This window comes from Leptonotus elevatus, chromosome 5 (genome assembly GCF_054856555.1).
Source record: "Leptonotus elevatus isolate MCC_2025b chromosome 5, RoL_Lele_1.0, whole genome shotgun sequence".
In the NCBI taxonomy this organism is placed as follows: domain Eukaryota; kingdom Metazoa; phylum Chordata; class Actinopteri; order Syngnathiformes; family Syngnathidae; genus Leptonotus; species Leptonotus elevatus.
Window position 1 is genome coordinate 13,764,622 of NC_141243.1, and position 16,523 is coordinate 13,781,144.

The 16,523-nt window shown below is 39.9% G+C and overlaps 1 protein-coding gene across 1 annotated transcript in view; it reads right to left on the reverse strand.

Annotated features, from left to right (window-relative positions):
- Nucleotides 1-534: 534 nt before the first annotated feature.
- Nucleotides 535-16,523, reverse strand: part of sv2ca (synaptic vesicle glycoprotein 2Ca) — a 34,256-nt gene continuing 18,267 nt past the window's right edge. The window contains exons 3-13 of the mRNA XM_086076808.1: nt 14,563-14,743; nt 12,218-12,369; nt 7,864-7,997; nt 7,564-7,653; nt 6,124-6,234; nt 5,953-6,041; nt 5,538-5,702; nt 5,276-5,409; nt 4,986-5,192; nt 3,682-3,841; nt 535-3,465 (exon numbers count right to left, since the gene is read on the reverse strand). Coding sequence (XP_085932934.1) covers nt 3,282-3,465; nt 3,682-3,841; nt 4,986-5,192; nt 5,276-5,409; nt 5,538-5,702; nt 5,953-6,041; nt 6,124-6,234; nt 7,564-7,653; nt 7,864-7,997; nt 12,218-12,369; nt 14,563-14,743 — 1,607 coding nt within the window. The 3' untranslated portion in view covers nt 535-3,281. The remainder of the gene's footprint in view (nt 3,466-3,681; nt 3,842-4,985; nt 5,193-5,275; nt 5,410-5,537; nt 5,703-5,952; nt 6,042-6,123; nt 6,235-7,563; nt 7,654-7,863; nt 7,998-12,217; nt 12,370-14,562; nt 14,744-16,523) is intronic.

The following is a 16,523-nucleotide window of genomic DNA, read 5'->3' on the forward strand; positions in this document are numbered from 1 at the left end:
TTTTTCTTTTACCTTAAACGTTGCCTCAAGTCAGAGAATCTGTGTGTGTGTGTTTGTGCGAGTGGTAGGTATCAGGTGGCTGTAGCCAATGGTAGTTCTCACAGGGTAAAGCAATACATTGCATCCTAACCATATAATTTAATATTTTAATATTCTGATATAAACCACTTCTAAATATTGCAGTATATGGAACAGTGCACTCAAGTCAAGTCAGAAGGACTCCTGCATTTAAAACACATTCTTGGTGTATTTCCTAGTAGATCATTTAAGATAATCACTATAGGGCTACTGTTTGCTACTAACTCAATTTGACAAGTGATGAAAGAGAGAGACTAGCCCATCATTTAGAAGAACCAGTCCATTAATATATTTTGAATATAGCAAATGAAACATCATCAATAAACATCAGTGGCAGAACTACATCTCACAAAATGCCAGGGCCCATTTTTTTTTGTGCCTGTCCAGCCCTGCTTATGGGAAAAGATACAACGCACCATTTGCAAGAGAACATACGTTGTTTTTTTTATTGTATATATTTTCGAAACACAGACTGCAACTCCACCCTTTTCATTTCTTAACATATTTTCACACTCGGACTTCAGAACAGCTTGCAGCAATTACAGGCAGGCCCAATAGTCACAATGATACACACGTATTGTCCATATACATTTGATTGCCTCCATGAAATGGATAGACAGAACTTACAAGATTGATACATTCACATTTTTCTTCAACAAACATCTGAATATTGCCATCGTTTTCTGGTGAAAGAGTTAAAACAAAAACAAAAATAGCACATGTTAGATTTTCTTCATGCAAGTACACACGCACACTCACACGCACCCACACACACACACACACACAGACAGGGTATGGGAGTGGGAGAGAGTGGCAGTTGTATAGGGATTTGAAGCCAAGGACTCACAACGATGCACATCATGGACATAGCAGCTGGCACAACGCAATCAAAATTGCTTATACACGTTAATTTCACACCTCCACTAATATCAGTTTTGATTATGTACACTATTTACACACTAGAATGCACACAGTTACACACGGTAATGATATGCACACACATGCATGCTTACACACTCACTCACACACACACACACACTCATTCACATATACAGTACATTTAATAATTACCCCGATACCTCAAACAAAATAAGTTTCACAAAATTAATTTCTCTCCAACATGATGATCTGCAACTAGTCGTGGCAAGTGTCGGCACATACTGGATGAAAAATTGCTTTTATATTAGTGCATTTATGTAACAATTGGGCATAACACTTTATCTTTAGTAAGACTTAAAACATATAGTGAGAAATTAGAGCACACTTTGTGTGTAAGCTATTTTTTTTTTTTAATATTGCATTTGTGAAATGTGAATTAAGCAACAAAATCTATCGGATTTTATCCATCTCAGGAGGCGGCCATTTTGTCACTTGCTGTCAACTGAAAATGACATCACAGTTGCTTAGGGCTCAGGTAACGACCAATCACGGCTCACTTGTCTTGTGAGTTTGGTCGTGTGACATTCGCAAGCTGAGCAGTGATTGGTCATTATCTGAGCACCTGTGAGGTCATTTTCAGCTGACAGCAAGTGGCAAAATGGCCGCCTCCTGAGATGGATAAAAACGGGTGGATTTTTCTGTTTAAATCATATTTCACAAATGTAATATTAATCAGAATGTCATGTCTAATGGGGCTGCATAGAACATATTATTGTAAAGACAATTTGGGGTTTGACTTCACATATAGACGTTTTTTTTGTCGATTATCAAGTAGCGAATAGCTCTATGTTGGGGTACAGAATTTTATAATGTGTCCATAAATTAAACTAAATACATGTTCTTATTATGAAATATTAATAGTATCATACAATGATTTTATTGTATTTTTTAAAATAAAAATGTTTGTATTTGCATTTTTATGCATTGTTGTTTTATTTGCACGATTCAACAAAAACATGTCTAAAGGACAATATGGCATTGGAATAACTGAAGCGGAATTGACTCCTCACATAAATATAATGATTACCTTTTTTTTCTTTTTTTAAATAAATATATTGTTCAGATTCTGTCCTACAACCTCAAGATACCACACGACTATGGGTAGACTGCTCCAGCTCAGGAGAGGCACGTTTAAAAAGGCATTCAGTATTTGTTTTCTGTCAGGATCGGAGGTTACTGCGACAAGCGAGCGACAAAGCAAAACCAGAGGAAGAGCACTGAGAGCACGTATAATAATAATAGACCGTTATTAATGGGACAAGGCTTGGTTTCAATGTATGACTCAATCATTCCAACGACACAGACGGAAATGAAATTGTCAGTTCAAAAGGGCAAGATTATTGGTACAAGAAAAAAACATATTTTTAAGTATGCCGTTTTTTTTTTAAATCTTCCACGGTAGGTAATGCAAAGGGCTTGGTACAGTATATCCTACGTCTCCTTTGGAGAAGTTTCAGATCGAGTCTGTCAGCGAATGTTGGGCACAGTCCAAGCTGAAAGAGCGTCTACGTGTGAGCTTTCATGTATTTTTACGTTGCACCTGTCTGCGCTCTGCCTGACCATCTGCAACATGTCAGGTGTTTGCTGGAAAACCAGCTGCCGGCATCTGCGTTGTGCGCGCGCTCCGTCTGATCATCTATTCCCTCCGTTATCACACAGCAGGTTGACTGAGCTCATTACAGCTTGTTTTGCACTTTTCTCCCCATCTGGCTCCTCTTAATAAGACTATTAATATTAAAAGCCTTGAGCTTAAGCGATGCGATAACACCATAGAACCAAAGTTTTAGTAGGAAACATGCCCAAAATTACTTATAAACTCGCGAGGAATTCTGTACCGTCGGGTATGCATAAATTGCTGCACTGCTACTTACCGTATAAGCTAGTTATGATTAAAACAGTTAAGATGCAGTGGATATAAAAAGTCTATGTACCTCATTTAAATTGCCATTTTTTTTTTTGTAATATAAAAATGAGACTAATATGAAACATTTCAAAACTTTTAATATCATTAATGTGACTTTTACAGCATAATGAGTTACTTTTTTTTTCAATTGAGTTGTAGAGTTCATAGGTCACAGGAAGTGATGTATCTTGGTCTCATTTTTTTTATATTACAAAACCAAAGCATTTGCACACTGGGGTGTGTCGACTTTTTATATCCACTTCATGTGTGATCCAAGCCATTTGCACTCCTTTCTCTATGATCTCTTCGCCCCCTTAAGCTCCATGTTTTTTATCAAGGTTGTACTACGGTGAAGCTGGTGTTACATGAGGACATTCGCCCTGGTGTCAGGCAACCGGAGGCTGACCAGACCTCCTCCAACCAGAACTGATGAGGCCATCAGGATGGGGATGGCCTTTGTGATGCCAACCAGAGAACCGAAAATCAGGTTCCCCAAGACGGCAGCCAACTTACACAGGGCGTTGCAGAATCCAAAGCCTGTTCCTCTGCAGAGAGGTTTTGGGAGAAGAGAAGTAAAAAAAAAAAAAATAGAGAAAGAATTAGAGTATCGTCTTTAAGTAGCAAACTGCGTGTAATCAGTGCGATCACTGATTTATAAGTGACCACTACAGTTTTAAGTAGGACTAGTTAGACATTTGAACACAACTGCTTAGAAAACACGTCCTGTACTGTACTTACAGTTTGACTAATCAGACACTTACCTCCTGGCAGTCGGAAAAGATTCCGTTGTGACCACGTCCAGAGAGTTCCAGGCAGAAATACTCAGGCCGTTGTAAAGGCACAGCATGAAAATCATCATGGACTCACTGGTGCCAAACCACAAGAAGAAGCAGCTGATGCCTGACAACACCATGGAGCCACCTGACGCACAAAGACAGACCGATATGGTTTGTTCAAGGCCGATACGATTCCGATGAACTCATTCACTCCCAACCATTTTCACTGAAGCAACCCCCTTCGCTCCCGGCTGTCTTTCTGGATTTTAAGTGATTTTGCAAGGCCCACAGAATATTGTGTTCTATAGCTATAAAAACATGGAACCTACCACAAGAAAGATCTATTTTCTTCTCTTCTCTCCTTTATCAGGCAAAAAAGTATATTTCTATCTGTCTATCAATTTCCATTACCATTCTCATCAGTACATCAAAACCTTCTGTATGCTCTAGCATAAAAAAACATTTTAAAAAAACGTCTTTGGGAGCATGGTTATATTTAAAATAGAACGTATTTATACATTTTTGGGAGCAAATTAGTTAATATTAATCGGGGAGGCCGATAACCAATATTTGGAGCCAATATTTATTTAACTTTTTAAATTTTACTCTTAAGGGAAAATATTGGCATCAGCATCACAATAAAAAATTAAAAAATAAAATTCTTAACTTTGTTGAAATGTCTTTAAGCATACAGTATATTTGTACTTGCAAGAAATTTTTTTTTTAATTGCTCTTAGGCAAGACATGTTTGTTTAAAAAATAAAAATAAAAAATGAAAACCCCCCAAAAAATCTAGGGAGCTACAAGGGTTATCAGCATGTCCTAAAAAGTCAAATGAAAACTTAAACAAGTAAATAGGCACCCAATGATTTTCTACTATAAATAAAGTTTTCCAAAATTGCAAAATCGCTGAAATTTTTGTTTTAATTTCTAACAAAAACAAAAGCTGCAGAGAGTTTCCAGGGTCAGCAGAATATTTTGTAAAATTAACTGAAAACGTAAATATAAATAGTTTCCCGAAGTTAACATAGTTTTGAATTGATCCATCATCGGCTACCAGATTTTCAAAAAAAAAGGCCGATACTGATATTCGCCAAAAAGCTGCATATCGGCATCGATTATTGGCCCGGCCGATAATCTTTCTATTCCTACACAAAGCCCACTGAAAAGAACAGTGAGTAACTCTGCTGGTCACTACAATTCGGTCTTGTCATCAACGCTACTCCTCACTCGCCATGACAGATGTTCATAGTCTGAAAAATGAAACCGTCCCAAATTAGCTGCCCTACCTAACATGGACAGACGGCCTGTTTTATCCATGAGAAGGGCAGACACGATGTTCCCAGGTAGAACGGCCAAGGTTCCCAAGAAGTTGATGAAGTAAACCCAGTAGGCGCTGTAGTCATCATCAAATGTCATCTGGCATCCCGTCTTGTTGTGGGTGAACGTGCAGTTGACCACCTCAGTGCCGTCAATCAGCTTAGAGTCGTCGATGTCTGCACACGCAGATAAATCACACGTGATCAAATCGCAATTTCGCTCAGAAATGGGACGATTCGAAGCGCTGGAAGCATCTTACCTGTATTAAAGAAGAATGTATCGATGAAAGTGCAGTTATGGAAATAGGATCCCACCGATGTGACGTCATCGAAATAGCAGTTACGAAAGGTTGAGTCAACAAAGGTGACGGATTTGAGTTTCATGTTGATGAATCTGATGGGCAACAATCACACAGTCAGTCTTTTAGTGTTTGGAGCCCAACGTTCCCTTCGTTCGATGTGCCAGGAAACACAAAAAAAAGAGAAACAATAACTGCAGAAAATTGTACATCAACATCCTACCGATCCTTGATGAAAAGTCCATTTTTGTGTATTTGGTTCTCAAGGGTAAAGTTGAAGGTGAAGTCTTCAATGCGTTCATTGTTGTGGATTTGTACTTTGGAGGCATATTCGTCTCCCTGGAGGTGTTTGATGACATCGGGGAACCAGACAGACAGACCATAATACCTGCAATCACAATAATATTTACTGTCTAAAGATGCTGCCAATTTTCAGGGTGCTTTTACTCCCCCGGCCTTCACTACTATTTGTCTCAGCTCCAACTGAAGAGTATTGATCCTAAGACCGTGATTGATTTGGCCAACATGTATCTTCTCAGTGTGGAGAGCTCGAGATGACAGAAACGTAATTGCTATTATTTGACCGATGAAACTACATTTGATTGTTCCCCAGCACAAAATGACATTAGGACACTCACCCGAAAGACAGCGTGAACCACACTATGGCCAGTCGTATCATATTTTCTCGCATAGGGTAGTTGAAACACTTCATGAGATTCAGGTAGATCTGAAGAGGAATAGGAAATGAATTCTGCAGTGAGCCTAAAAAAAACCCAGATTTATAGAAATAATCTGCTGAAAGAACATACCCCATGGATTTCAGCCTTCATCCGGAAAATAGCCTTGGAAACTGGATTTCCGGATTCAGACTCCAGTTCGACAAATTCATCAAGCTGCTTTGGGATCTTTATCCTGTTAACCTGAGAAATACATTTACGGCAATAAGCGCAATCATTGTGTGAATTCAAACTGACTAAAGATTAAAGGGTCTGCTCTTCTAAATACAACTTAGTAGGGGGAACATTTTTAAATTTGAAATTGGAATGGAAAATTCACTTAACAGGCATAGGCAGTCCAAAAAAACATGAACTCATTCACTGCCATTGATGCCTATAAACGTCAAAAATTCATTTTAAGTATTTCTATTTGTTAATTTTTTTCCCACTTTTGTTAACAAGAGTATGAAAACATAGACAAAAAAATAAAATAAAAGATTATTAAAAAATTAGGGGCGTCAGGCGATTACATTTTTTAATCGTAATTAATCGCATGACTTCAATAGTTAACTCACGATTAATCACAAATTTTATATCTGTTCTAAATGTACAATATTTATATTATATAATATATTTTTTGCTAGGATTTCATACTCTTGTTAACAAAAGTGGAAACATTTTAAACTAATAGAAAAAGTTAAAATTAATTTTTGACGTCTATAGCCGTCAATGGCAGTGAATGAGTTAAGAACAATAATCAAAAGAGGGAGACAGGACTGAAAAACCTGTTGGTACTCGCTTTTTAGTGCCACGAGATCTTCCAAAGATAATGCGAAAAATCTAGTGTGTTATTGTGAATATGTATGCATGACTGCGTGTCCCCAGTTGATGCGCCAAGCGCATCGTCTCATTGCCGTGGAGGCAACCTTGGCCAACTCCATCGAGAACACAGGAAAGAGGGCGGAGCTAAAGGAACACCTCGTCCAAAGCAGTAGTTTTCATCCAGGGAAAAATGTTTTGGGACAACAATTTGGTCAACCTTGAGTCTTTTTGCCTGTGACTCTCAGTGGGGCTTCACTTAGCCAAATTAGCAACCACTTCTTCAGCACGAGATGTTAACTGCTCCTCGGTGGAAGCCATTTTGCATAGACTAGAATACAAATGTTATCCAAGGTACAGGTCTAATTTTAGTGTAGTGAATCTGAATTTTAGTGTACTGAATCCCATGGAAAGTCTTCATCTAGATTTAACGTGACCTTTCTTTAAGAATTTGATTGTATCTTGCTCACGCAATCAGTGAAAAAATGATGTCAGCATCAATGCATTGACAACTTAACGTGCAGTTCGGGTTGCAAATAAGCCTGAATGACACAGAACAGCTTTGAGAAATGTCATCATGCAGATGTGATCCCTCGAAGAGAGCGGGAGAGTGTTAAAACCTGTCCCAGCTGTGGCAGAAAATAAGCCTCTTTGCTTTCCTTTCAAACATCAAGAAACCAAAGCGGAGCAGCACCAGGAAGAAATCAAACTCACGCTGAAGACTTTCTCCGGCTGCCCACGCGCTCTCATGTTGGTGTCGTGGATTTGTTTGAGGATCATCCAGGCTTCGTCGTGCTTCCCCACCTGTCAGCAGGCAAAAACACATTTGTGGCATCAGCAACAGCTTACTAAGCAACAACGGTTTGTAGTAGTAGTACTACTACAGTGATATTGCACTGAATGCATATCTTGGAAATACATACATAATGCAGAGTCTGCAAATTTTGTAGTCACAATTTCAAGCTTGAACATTTGTTTGTCAGCAATTTGGGGGAAATAAACATCGTTTTGTACCTCAAGGTAAAATCTGGGGCTTTCGGGCATGAAAGTAAGTGCGACCACCGCGCACACACAAGGCAGAGCGCAGACGACCACAAACACTCTCCAACTGTGGAACTGGTATGCTGAGCCCATGCTGAAACTCCATCCTGCAAACACAGTGCATGACATCAGTGGAGTAAAAGAAGAATCGAAAGGATTCATCAAAAAATTCTAATCGTCCCTGCCCCTGCTCTAGTCCTACAGTGCATTGTTACGTGATAATATAATTATCATAACATCAGTGGAATTCGTCATACTAAGTCACATGGTTTGTTTGAATATTTTGGTGTTAAAAATATAGATTATTTTATTCTCTTGTGTCTTTTACAGTAAACTTCAACTTAGTTGACAAATAAACACCCTGAAGGTTGGAAGTACACTTTCTCTCTTATTTCAACAATTGTTCAATCAGTTAACGGAATGCATTGAAAGTAACTGAGTTTAACTTCATTGCACCTGATCTCGCCCCCGAGCATTCCCTCATGAATTATTGTAACACACAAATTAAATACACTCCAGCACACACACACACACACATACATACACACACAGCGACAGCCAATTATATACTAAAGAAATTAGGGATGGGTGAGGACCAATACCAGGTATTGTGCCGATACCAGCCACCGATACTTAAGGCAAACAAAATCTGACATCGAGTAAGTCCTCAGCAGGAGTTGGCAACATACTGCAGCAGTTTTGATTCATCATCTGCATCAGAAAGAAAGATCTGTTGGCAATTTTTGATCATTGTGTTAAATGAAATTTTATTTATCATGAATTGGTTAACTCTGACATCCACTAAAAACTTTTGTAGGTGCCCTAAAAATTGTGGAAGCAGTGAAGTAATAATAGTTGCTGCCAGGGCTGGACTGGCCATCTGACACACAGGGCAGATGCCCAGTGGGCCGGCCTCTTTTGGGGCCGTTGCAGAGCTTTTAAATGATTATTTTCCTACATTTTATCACAAAAGACTAGCCCACAATTTAGAGGGACCAGTCCGTTAATCCAGTTCGAATATAGATAGCAAACTGAAACATCATTAATAAACATCAGTGGCAAAACTTTATTAGACAGAAGTCAGGCCGATTTTTTTTTGTGCCAGTCCAGCTGCTTATGTTGTAGTTGCACACAAAAATGACAACACACTCCAATTCTTACAAAATTTAGAAATAGCACAAGACAATACTGTTTGCCTGCAATTCGAAACAACCTTGTGCAGTGCTTATAAGCAAATGTCTTGTGTGCAGTGTGCAAATTGTGCACATACAACAATAACAATTTATATGTGCTGTCACTGATTTCGTTTTGTGAGGAAGCCGTAAAAAAAAAAAAAAAAAAATGCTGCAGTGCCAATCGTGACCTCCCACGTCTCTCGACAGATCGTGCTTCATGGAGATGCTTCTCCGCGGGGAGCGGTGCCATTATCCATTACCAGGCGTAGGTGGTAGTCAGGAAGCGTGGGGCGGTTAATGTTAGTGTTTATGCCAGAAAATGTCTTCTGAGGATTAATCTCAAAATATAATCTGCTTTAATGGGAGGGAGGAGGCTTGTTTTTTTTTCCATAATGGGAGAGCATGCAAAAGATTATTTTAAGTGATCTATTTTAACAAGATATTGTACAATGTACCACATCGCACTTTCAGTTGATGCACTAATGTTGGAATGAATTTTTGCATACAATCGTTAGCTTTTAAACAATGACCGTCATGCAAGGTTTTTACGTTAACAAAATAAACTGTCCTTTTTTCAGACTTAGCTTTAATTTCTTGATTGTCTTCTTCTCTGTGCGCAGAGTGAGCGATAGGAGGAAATTGAGGCAAAAATGGAGTTGTTCAGCACCGATTGCCTTTTCTACAGAAATGGATCTTAGCTTCTTTCCCCTCTGGGTTTGTGTTTCACTCACGCTATTGGAAATCTCATTACGGGGATTATGTACATAATTGACTATGTCTGGTGGACCAACTAAGCACTCCTTCACAACTACTACTCCTACTACAGCCAAAGCTACAAAGATAGATTGCTGCATCTGCTTAAACACCGTTTTATTAACACAGAGAGAGAGAGAGAGAGAGAGAGAGAGAGAGAGAGAGAGAGAGAGAGAGAGAGAGAGAGAGAGAGAGAGAGAGAGAGAGAAAGAGAGATCATAGATAGATATCATAGATATATATCATAGAGAGATATCATATATAGATAGATATCATAGATATATATCATATATATATATATATCATATATATATATATATATATCATAGATATATATATATATCATAGATAGATATCATATATAGATAGATAGATATCATATATAGATAGATATATATCATAGATATATATCACAGATAGATAGATAGATAGATAGATAGATAGATAGATAGATAGATAGATAGATAGATAGATAGATAGATAGATAGATAGATAGATAGATAGATAGATAGATAGATAGATAGATAGATAGATAGATAGATAGATAGATAGATAGATAGATAGATAGATAGATAGATAGATAGATAGATAGATAGATATCATAGATATCATAGATATCATAGATTTCAACCTCTATGTGCTGCCATGTTCATCTAATCTGCCCAAGGCCTTCACAATTCGTAGTGTTGGCCGATGTAACTTCAACATTTTTTCTTTAACCAATCAAATTTCAAATTTGTCAGCATTTTCTGTCAAAGTTATAGTGTTAGGATTAAGGTGGAGTATTCAGTCAATTAATTAAATCCTTACTGAAGGCCCAGGTACCAAATGCACGACCTGCTACTGGCTCAGACCCACACAAGTGCTATCACAGTCACTGACGTCACAGGTTGGCCAAAGCACGGTCTGGCAATAAATCAGCTCGAGCACAAGCTTTGTCCTGGTCAAGCAAGGAGAAAAACCTAATTATGCTTGATCAAGAAGAACACTTTGTCAAGATGGGGAGGAGAGAGAGAGAGAGAGAAAGAGAGAGAGAGAGAGAGAGAGAGAGAGAGGAGGGTGCGGTAATAAAAGGAAGGACATCGTTATAGAGCCAACAAAACAAGGAGACGAGGGGCTGGGTGGAACATATAAGGTTAAATAAAAAAAAGGCAAGAAAAAATATGGGTAAAATGAATTAGAAAGCTCTTTTCATTATGTCGTGTATTACCATGGGTGATATGAAATGCAACACAGTGATAAAAAAAACAAAAAACATCTTCCACTCTGTCAGAGTGTCTGCTCCGAGGCATTCATGCATAATGTTAACCTTTTTAACCTCTGTACTTACACTGGGAGCAAATCAATGCTATTAGGTGATTGTTTCTGCACCGATAACAGAGCTTCGTAACGTACTATCAAGTATCATGAATTAAGCTGCAAAATCCACTCTTTTTTCTTTTCTTTTTTATCCATCTCAGAGGGCGGCCATTTTGCCACTGAAAATGACATCACAGCTGCTCAGGGCTAACAACCAATCACGGCTCAGCTTCAGAAAGCAGGTGAGCTGTGATTTAACGGGCAGAAAACAGATTTTTGTACAGTAATTGTCCAAGTCTGTTGTAGAATTGGCCTCTATTGTTTACTGTCAATTTATGACTAATACACATATTTCCGGGTTGTGCTGCTGTTGTCAAACGTATACAGTACAGACTATACTACTGGCTAACAGACACACCTATGTTGTGGCCAAGATGGCACTAGCGACCCATCCAAGGCAACGGCAAGCTAAGCTAACGGACATCCGTTATTAGCTTAGGCAAACAATTCAAATGGATGTTTACGCGGTCCCTTGCCGTCGTGTACATGTCTCCTGAACATGCCATACTGAATTTGGCATACAGTTCATTTTTGTGAAACCCTTCTCTACAGTATGGCGTCCAATCGTGACAGAGGTGACAAAAGGACAGACACTACCACTGCTTTTGAAAGGGACCAGCTGCATTTCATTATAACCTAACCCAAGCAGTACCGAGATACATTTGTAGAAACTGTCAAACTTTTCAAACAAATTCAAGCTTTTTCATATTTATTTACAACCATTTTGTACTGTATACTAGTAGATCATTTTACACCATGAAACATTAGATTAGAAACAAGGGTGGTCCAATAACTTTTCCATGATTTTATCTATGCCAGCAACGTACAGTAAATAAAGATACTAAATTAAATTTGTGAGCGAATTGAAATCACATCATCACTATTTCTTCATCTCGAAAAACTCACGAGTCGTGTCACTCATATCAAAAGGCAACATTGTAAACAGTATTATCCATGGGTGCATCCATGCACGGGTCACCTATAGTGTAAATCTTCAATCTGACATCATCAAGCGAGTGTGATACAGCTGGTTAACTCACCATAATGCGGGATAATGGCCCACGCCATGGCAGATGCGTAGATCTCGCCAATCATCCAAAACATACACAGCCAGCTCAAATGTTCTCCTCTTTTCTCCCTCGATAAAACCTCTGCATAGAAAGAGAAAACAATGGGCACTGCACCTCCTATCCTGCAAGAAGCACAGAAAAGTGGAAATTAGAAGATTTTCAACTGAGACATACGGCAGTTGCATTAACCGTCACGTTTTTTTTCAACCTTAATCTTCTGATGCGATTACCACGTGTTTCTTAATTAAACAACTGAGCTTAAAAGGCGTTTGGATCGCAATATTACTCGGATTACAGCACAACATGGCACACACTATACAACCTGTCTTGACTTAAAGGTTGCAATGACAGTTTGTAATTACTCTAAGCTACAGATGCAATTACTGCAGTAACTCCCAAAAGAACAGTTTCAACATCACAACACATAATCACTATTGTGTTGAGCAGGGTGTCTCAAACAATTTATGTTTAGGAAGCAAATTTACAGTTACAGAAAAAAACACTATTATTATTATTATTATTATTATTATTATTAGAACTAAAGTTGAGACAGGGAGAACGTGCAAACTCCAGAGACGTTCCAACAGAGATTTAAACCCAGATTTCCTGACTACGAGCCAGATGTATTAACCACTCATTCCCCAAGCTATCAATCACAATCAGTCGCTCCTCTTAACTCACTGCACTAGTTTTGCACAATACACTTTTATAGACATATAGGGCACATAACACGCTTTGGGGGGTGGAAACACCGTCTTCGCCCTACAACTCCCCTCCAATTTTAATGCACCACACAACTGTGTGTGTGGGGGAGGAGGGGTGCCATCGGTTGGGGCAGACCACAGTATAGAGCAGTGCTGCGGTCCCCTGTCCGTGTTCCCGCCGCCCCCCCCCCCCCATTTATTTTTTTAATGCACCACATACACTCACTGACATGCCTGGGAGGCGGGTGGATCGGAGCGTGGGGATATCATTTCCCTCTGCTCCGGTTCACCTGCTCCCAATTTTTAATGCACCACACACACACACACTTGTATATACACTGGGTGGAGTCACATTCAAGGTTTAGGGGTAGAGTTCGCCAGTCGGCGAGCTGGCGGACTCAGTAACAGGAGTTAGCTTTCACTAAGAACGCTGGAGTGACGACCGGGGCCTTTCCCCGCTGGGCCTGGGGTTCGGGGGTGCCGACCGTCCTCCGGTGCCCCCATCTCCCCTTCTGCCCCCGGTGTTCCGTCCCTCCACGCGGCGGTGGGTGGGCGCGGGTGCCCTCTCCGCTCCGCTGTCCGGCCCCTCTTCGGCGCCGATGCCTGGGAGCTGGGGGGTCGGGGGCTGGGGGGGCTGCCGGTTGGTGGAGGTGGGGGGCGGCTTTGTTGGGGGGATGTCTGGGGGTTTAGGGGCCTGGGGGCGGCTGGGGCTGGGTTGGGGTGGATGGGGGGCGGGGGTACGTGGGGGGAGTGGGGGCTGTGGACCGGTGGGGTGCGTTCGGTTGGGGCGCGGACCGTGTTGGGGTGACGCTGGTGTCTGTGGATCTCACTCTGCTTCATCTGTCCTTCCTTCCTTTCCTCAGTCTCTCCTTTGGTCTCTTGAGGTCTCCCTGATTTGTTGGAATTTAGATGTTTCTGGGGTTGGTGAAGGATTCTGGTTGGTGGCCCGGTGGGTGGTGTCTGGTCGGTGCTGGATTTCACTTTCCTTTTTTTTCTTTGGTCCTTCCTCGGGTCTCCTGACGGCGGTGTTCGGTTTAGGTGAACGGTATGGGATTTTTAATAGGTTTTTGGTGAACTAATGAATACACACACACTCACACGCACGCACGCAAAAAATAATAATAAAAAAATCAATCACAATAATATACGTACATACGGTAGATAAATGAACACATTTCTGACAGGGTCCACAAATGGCGAACAAGAGCACAGTCAGTTGTTCAGGTGTACTTTATGTTGGTGAATGTATATATCAAATTTAAAAATAATAATATATAAAATAAAAAACAATCAAACTGAATGAAACTTTACATTGCATTACAACAGCAGGGAAAGTAAATGTCTCGGGGCAAAACAGCTGATATATATTTAAAGTGTTTTACAGTCCCTATGCTGTAAAGGGGTAAGCGAATTAGACTTTAAGCGATCATTAAATTAAATTGATTCCAGCTTTTCGTCAGCAAAGGAAGTAATAATGAGGATGACGACAGTAACGCTTGATACAAAGGGATGCGAAGTAAACACGAAAATGGAAACATCCCTGGTTTGACCTCCAAATCATTTCAGCAAACAAATTGGCCCTCGCGTGACCTCCAGTCTCAGCAGTCTTACCCGAACCCTGCGGCGAGGCGACAAACAAGGAAGACGCCGTATCCCTGGACGAAAGACGACAGGAAGGCGAAGAAGCCGTTTGTGGACATGCAAATGAGGAGGCACTGTCTGCGGCCCACTTTGTCAGACATTCCTCCCCAAAAGAACGCTCCCAGCATCATCCCCAGGTAAACGACGCTCCCTGCAAAGGGAAGCAGAGAGACAGAGCTTGACTTTTGTGCGTTTTTCTTGTAAAGGCCATCTTCAGAAACGATTCGACTGATTCACTTGTCATTGGAAAGGTTATTTACACGTGATGATTAATAATGCATTCTTTTTGGGGGAAACAATTAGTCTAAATACTCCTGTGAATTGTTTCTCAGGATATAATGCAACTGTATATTATGAACATATTTATAAACTTGACTAAATCAATTACTACTTCACTCCCTGCTTAACATAACACATTCTCTCATAGGCACAGAAAGGTTTTATAATCTAATCATTGCAGCAACAACAAAAGAAACAATTCTGCGGGCAAAGTGCGAAAAGTTTAATGAAGCATTATTAGACTTGTGCCTTCATTAGTGCAGAATGTTCTTCCCTATGGAAGCTGTTTTCAAAACAAAACAATTATAAACTGCAACCATTTTCAGCAAGTGATGTTCCATAATTGACATTGCTTTACTTTTTTAGAGTTTGAATTTGCATGTATTTGAACGTCTAACAGATTATGCTGACCCGCATGGGGTACGTATGTGTGCACGCTACCTCGAGTGACTTATGACATGACATGAGAATAAGCTTTGAATACATTTTCAGCACAATAACAATTCTGAGAATTTCTATGACAAATATATGAACAATTCTTGTGAATTGTAGTTTAAAAAAAAAAATAATAATAAATATATCCTTGCTAGAAATTAATTGGTGTGTATGCACTTATTGCATCATTAAATTAATAGGTTAGTAGCTAAAAAAAATAAAAAAGGCAGTCGACACATTGACGAATCACATCTGCAATCAATTGAGCATTTATGCAATGCAAATATTGATTCCAAAAGTTGCAAATGAAACGTGGTGCCAATGAACCTGAAACCAAAACCAGCAAACACTTTACTTGAACTGCATACTAGTGAGATCACATTCTCATCAATAATGTCATGTATTACGACTCTTTTAGTTTTAAAAATGGGACAACAAGAGTCACAAGACCGTGTGTCTATTGATCATCATCTTGATTGCACAAATTTTGATAGCATATGGATAGCAAACTTGAGGCTGTGATATGCTGACCAACACACTGACCATGCAGTCAACTTTATTCATCCTCACTGCAAGAAACCCAATGGCAATGTGCGTTTACATACTCTCAGTGATGTCTGCAATGATCCTTTCCTTAGCTTTGAGCAAAATCTGCTGGGCTCTCTTGCTTCAGGGGCTAAAATCAAGCGAGAGGTCATATTTAGCAGCACACTACATACTCCCCAGCAGTCTTTAATGTATACACGTCACATGCTGCGTTTGGAACAATGCGGAAATTGTGCGTCAGAGAAACCATCATATCTTACATCTTGCGTCTACTTTGTCAAGGGTTTATTGGCATAGACAGACAGGCACCAGATAGAACAAGAAAGCACCTGCACTCCTTCCTACGTGCAGTGCATTAAAAAGAGTTGACAAATGAATATACCCTACACAGGACAGTCAATTACGCAATGAATTTATCGATGTTCTGTCCAGCTTGCTGCACGCCAGCTCGGCGTATGATGTCAGCAACGCTGGCCCCAATAAAGAGCAGGGCAGTACATTGTAGTGTCACATATACTGTAACTCAAAAATAATATCACGGAACAAAGAGAGGTCTGTCGCTAAATGCTAAATGGCCAAAAGAAAGGTTGGGAGTCATCTCAGGGCAACGTAATATTGTTTCTGTGGCCACAAGAAATGGGTTGTGAGTCTTGTAATTTTTCACTGCCTCT